The following is a 5,824-nucleotide window of genomic DNA, read 5'->3' on the forward strand; positions in this document are numbered from 1 at the left end:
GGAAAAAACACTGAAAGAAAAAATTCTCGAACAACGTTCTATCTCAAAGGTAGGCCAGTTTGCAAAAACACATACATGTTTGCTCATAATATTAAAATAAAAAGGTTAAAACGCCTAACCAAGATGTACAACACTTCAGGATTGATTGCCACAGCACACGGAAACACAGGGAAAGTTAAAAAAAATGTTACATCATTTAAAGACACTGAGTTTGTGGTAAAAGTTCCTGCAGAACTATGCTGAACAGCATGCCATTATTCTTCCCGGAAGAAGCAAGACAGTTTACAACACCAGCTTAAAACTGCTTCCTTCAAGTGATTCTAAAGTTAAGATTTATGACAAGTATAGAGCTTCATTCACTGATGAAATGCAAGAAAAGCCTGTGCATCAAAAAATCTTTACTAACATTTGGAGAGATATTTGTCCTGATATTGTAGTTATGAAGCCGAGGTCTGATCTATGTGCTATATGCCAAAAACATTATACATCTGGGGCAGAAATGGCTTCAGTTTCTGAAGAGATCAAAATGCAAACCTTGGAAAAAATGACACTACACTTGGAAACTGTTGCTAAAGAAAGAAAGCACTATAATGACACAATTAAAAAAACTAGAGAGAATTTAGAAAATGGTGACACATCTACAGTGCACTACAGCTTTGATATGGCACAACAAGTGCACATACCAAGCAATCCAATGCAGCCTGGCCCAATATACTTCTTAGTGCCGTTCAAAGTAGGCATTTTTGGGGTGATGTGCGAAACGAAAAATCAACAGATAAACTATTACATTCCTGAAAGTGTCAGTACGACGAAAGGTTCTAATCTCATAGTTAGCCTATTTGACCACTATTTGGAAAGCAACAGTTCTGGAGAAGACGTGATGTATATCCACGCTGATAATTGTGTAGGGCAAAACAAAAACAATATTTTGATGGGTTACTTAGCATGGAGGATTTGCGAACACAAAAATAAGAAAATTGTGTTGTCTTTCATGCCAGTAGGTCACACCAAATTCGCATGTGATTGGGCATTTGGTCTATTGAAAAAAGAAGTTTAGAGTAACTAATGTGTCATCTCTGTCCGACTTAGTTGATTGTATTGAAAAATCAACACCATCTAAACGTGTAAACTCAGCAGTTATGGTTGGAAACGAAAAAGGTGAAGTAGCTCTAAAAACCTATGACTGGTTACGTTTCTTTCAAAACCATAGTGCCAAAAAGATCGCTCACATTACGCAATACAACCATTTTGAGTTTAGTGTTGAATACAAAGGCAAAGTACACTGCAAAACTGAGCTAGATGGGAACGAGTTTGTGCATCAGATATTCGCTTTACAAGATGGACCACACGGCTTCCCAGATGAAATCATCCCAGAAGGAATGACACGGCAACGCAGGGAATACTTACATAAAAACATCAGGCAGTATTGTAAAGAGGAGTTCAAGGATACGTTATGTCCTCCAGTAGAACCTGAGCAAGCTACAGAAGCAATGGCAGGTAATTATCTAAAATTTGTAACGTCAATAGATTGTTTAGGTAAAACTTTTATTGTTTTCATCTAATGTATTAATTGACAAATTCTTCTGTTTAGTTTGTAGAGTAAGTTTACAGAGGAACTTGTTATTGTTTCAATAACATAATTATCTATGTTTAAAATAATTAGATAAAACCAGTATCTTGAAAAATGTTTTGTTCATCATGACTGGTTGGGGGGGGGGGGTTACCCCATTATGCAAGTGAATTTAAAAAATATTAAAGATTATATAAAATATATTACATATGTATATAATATATTATATGCAATATATATGTAGTTTTATGGTCTATTAAGATCTTGGTTCTTGGTTGCAGCAGCAGATCCTGAGCCTGACAATCCTGCTGCAGTCCTAGGACCTTCAAAGAAGCGCCGCAAGCGTTCAGTCTAACCACTACAATAAACAAAATTTGGAGACATTTGAAAAATACAAATATACCAATCAAAAGACAATAGTATAAGCTTTAATTTTATATAAAATTTATTTCTTAAATATGATAAATAAATATTTTATACCTCTTTGAATTGTTTAAATGTGTTTTTCTCAAAAATCCTTATTTTATTTTTTAAAATTCAAACCATGATAACTCGGTCAAATAAACTCGTATCAATATGATTTTTGCACCGAATTGTTAGAAATTAATTGCTTATAATAAAAAATATAAAACACTCAAAATAAAAAATTTGAGACAAGAGGTCCCTTTTTGCTTTCCGCCTCACAAATGGTAAGAGTAAATACAAGAACAGCCAGAAATCAAGCCAGACAACCAGGAGACGCATATATGCGACGTCATCAAAATTGCTTTAAACCCGCGGTGAGGCGCGTTGTTAGATGGCATCTATACAATTTAGTAGTTACATTGTATTTTTTTCAATTTTTGTCTGACCACAATGAAGGTTTGACAATGATCCGTCGACCATATGAGGCATTGGTTTTTCCGAGAAACCCGACGATTCACCCTAACCGGAAGGGAGGGGGGAGTTCTGAAGTAGAACACGCCTGCCGCCTTAGTTGCCGTCTAGACACGCGCCTAGTTACGTACCGCTGTTGTGTAGATGCCATCTAACGACGCGCCCGTTTACGTTATAAAAAACTTGTGATGTAGTGAATGGGTCATTCCACATCAATTCAAACCAGAAAAAAATAATTTTTTCACCAAACACCTCAGATTTTTATGAAACTTGGTACATTTGTTCTATATATAGAGATTAATAACACCACCAAATTTTAAATTTTTATCTCACATACTTTTTTAGTTATGGCACTTTAAAGTTTGGTCGTTTCTCAATTTCCGAGCCTTGGATAGTGCCCAGTAAAACGTGTATTAGGATAGAAAAAAAAATTCTCATTCACTTATTTGGCACCCAATCTTGGTGAAAATTTTCAAGGTAGGTTTATATAAGTATAAGGAAGTTAAAAAAAATATATAACATAACCCTAAGCTAAGCATAAAATATTATAAAAAAAATATTTTTTGAACTTTTTACAATTTAAAAAATGGGAACATGGCTCAGCGTAAAATTAAATATCTCAAAAAGGGAATGAGATAATCAAGAATTTTTTCCCCCCTAAATTATCTATATGAAGTGGGCTTTAATTTAATAAATAAAAGTTTTGTGTATTTTCTTCCTTCTATTAACTAAGGCCATTGCAAGTTACAATATATTAATTACAATCAAAGCGAGGTTGTACCAGTCTCAATGGCTACAGATTGTTAATGAAAATTAAATAAAATTTTTAATAATTTTAATTTAACATTTTAATAATTATAATGTTCTATATAAACATTATAATTATTATAATATTTATATAGAAGCTTAGTTTTAACACAGTACTGTACCTAAGTTCAATGTCAACATTCATGTTTAAATAGATTAGACTACAGAAATAAACAGGCAGATATTCTACCTCCTAACCTGGGCAAGTTGCAACACGAGGTTTTCATGTCATGACAGGCTGCTTTTCTAGGCAGTGTATCTGACAGTTATGAGCCAGTCTGTTACTAGTGTCCCAAGAGGTAACAGTGTTATAAGCTGTGGTGGTTATAAAGTGGTGTTTACCTTTCTTTGGATTTATGATATTGTGTTAGTGTGTGTGTCTGAGTGTTGAAATTGAGTTTTTAACTAAGGTGCCAATCTTTAAAAAACCTAATATTAATACAAAGATTAATGATATTCCATATACTTGTATAGATCAAATTTTTGAACTTAATTTTTGAAATTTTCGTTGTTTTATGATGCATTTGTAAAGAAGAGAAATTTAACCTGCTTTTAAATCAATTAGAAATGGACAATAAGTGTAGTATAGGGCTATTAAAACTGACAGAATGCCACAAATTAACTTATGTTACAAAAAAAGGGCTAGAAAATGTTAGTGATTTGTCTGAAGAAAATCTCAACTTGATTAAAATAAGAAGTGAATTAGATGATAAGGAAATAATTAACATTTGTTTGCATCATAAGAGTTTATTTTTGACCAAGTACGAATTCCTCCAAAAAGTCTGTTGTGATCCTTTTAAAAAACATAAGAAACCCATTAAAAATGGCTTAAGAGTTGTAAGTATTCAGCAAAAGTCAGGCCTGTATCACAAAAGGTTTAAAGGTAAAACCAGGGGAAAAGTTGTGCACCAATTGCTCTAAAAATATATTCTCTACTCCAAATGACTGTGAAGAAGAATCACATGATGATGATCTTTTTTACACTGCCGACTGAAACTGAAACTCAGTTACAAAAAGAAGAGGCTATTGATTCTCTAAATTCCTCTTTAACGGATATTGGTTGTTCACCTCTTAAATTACATGCGTTGAATGAAAACTCCAAAATTGGTTATGCACAAAATAAATTAGAAAAAACTGCATCAAAATGTAAAAAAGAAAATTGAAACAGTTTTAGATGTTCAGTTGCCACCAAAAATACCTAAATTGCAAAAAACAGCTGAACAAAAAGCAGATGAAATGGACCTGCTTGTTGAGAATATAAAAAGTGAAGTAAATAAACTTTCATCAAAAAAGAAAATACAACTATTAACGATTCCAGCATCACTGAATTGGTCGAGAACAAAAATCAAAGATGCCTTTGAAGTGTCTGATTATTCTGCTAGACAGGCACAAAAATTGTACAAAGAAAAAGGACTTTTGGCTGAACCTGAACCAAGAAGAGGAAAGAAACTCAGTCCTGAAGTTGTGGAGTTGGTCACAAAATTTTTATCAAAGCGACGAGCAATCAAGAGTTTTGCCAGGTATGAAAGATGTAGTAAGCCTGGGAAAGAAAAAATATGAGAAGAAAAGATTAATTTTAAGTAACCTCAATGAAATATTTGCAAACTTCAAAAGGGAACATCCTGACATAAAAATAGGGTTTCTCCAAGTTTTTGTACTCTTCGTCCCAAATGGTGTGTTCTGGCTGGTGCTAGTGGAACACACTCTGTTTGTGTGTGTACTATTCATCAAAATGTGTTGCTCTTAATACATGCAGCACAACTGGAAGAGAGTCACAAAGATCTACAAAATCTTCTTTTATGTGAAAATCCAACTCAAAACTGCATGTTAAGGCGATGTGAAACATGGTCCCTCAAAAGACAATCTGACAACATTCTTACAAGCAAAGTTTGAAAACTATGAAGAAGATGATAGAATAGAATTCAAACAGTGGGTAGCTACAGACAGGACACAGATGATAACACAAACTTCAACTATTGATGAATTTGTTTGACGAGTTGGCAACAAAAAAATAGAAAAACTGATCCCTCATTCTTATATTGCAAAAAGCCAGTCCAGCTATTTTAAAAGCTTAAAGGATAACTGTGCGCCAAACGAAGCCATTATATCAATGGACTTTAGTGAGAATTTCTCATTTGTGATTCAAGATGAGGTGCAGGGTTATCATTGGACCTCAGACTCCTGTACTGTTCATCCAGTAATTATTAACATGTGTGTTGACGAGGAAAAAATAGTCTCATCACATTGTGTAATCTCCGATGACTTAAATCATGATGTTTGTATGGTTTATAAAATACAAGAAACCCTGTTAGAGTATGTCAAGGAAAATTATCCCAATGTCACGGATGTTCACTATTACAGTGACGGTTGCGCCGGACAGTACAAGAACAAATACAACTTCATGAACCTTTCACTTCATGAAAAAGACTTCAAAATTAAAGGCCAATGGTCTTTCTTTGCTACAAGCCACGGCAAAACTGAATGTGACGGTATTGGGGGAACTGTTAAAAGGTTGGCGAGAAAAGCAAGTCTTCAAAGGCCTCTTCAAGATCAAATACTAACAGCAGCTAC

The 5,824-nt window shown here is 33.9% G+C and overlaps 1 protein-coding gene across 1 annotated transcript; it reads left to right on the forward strand.

Annotated features, from left to right (window-relative positions):
• Positions 1-792: 792 nt before the first annotated feature.
• On the forward strand, positions 793-2,185 carry LOC124372518. The gene is made up of 2 exons (XM_046830918.1): positions 793-1,497; positions 1,852-2,185. The coding sequence occupies exons 1-2, from the start codon at positions 1,140-1,142 to the stop codon at positions 1,923-1,925; spliced, it is 432 nt and encodes a 143-aa protein (XP_046686874.1). The 5' UTR covers positions 793-1,139; the 3' UTR covers positions 1,926-2,185.
• Positions 2,186-5,824: the final 3,639 nt, after the last annotated feature.

This window comes from Homalodisca vitripennis, unplaced genomic scaffold (assembly GCF_021130785.1).
Source record: "Homalodisca vitripennis isolate AUS2020 unplaced genomic scaffold, UT_GWSS_2.1 ScUCBcl_3417;HRSCAF=8945, whole genome shotgun sequence".
In the NCBI taxonomy this organism is placed as follows: domain Eukaryota; kingdom Metazoa; phylum Arthropoda; class Insecta; order Hemiptera; family Cicadellidae; genus Homalodisca; species Homalodisca vitripennis.

Excerpts from the sequence above, each read along its gene's own strand:
- LOC124372518 (XM_046830918.1), top strand. The coding sequence starts at position 1,140 with ATGGTTGGAAACGAAAAAGGTGAAGTAGCTCTAAAAACCTATGACTGG. Across the intron at positions 1,498-1,851 it reads AGCTACAGAAGCAATGGCAG|CAGCAGATCCTGAGCCTGAC; the intron begins GTAATTATCTAA and ends TCTTGGTTGCAG.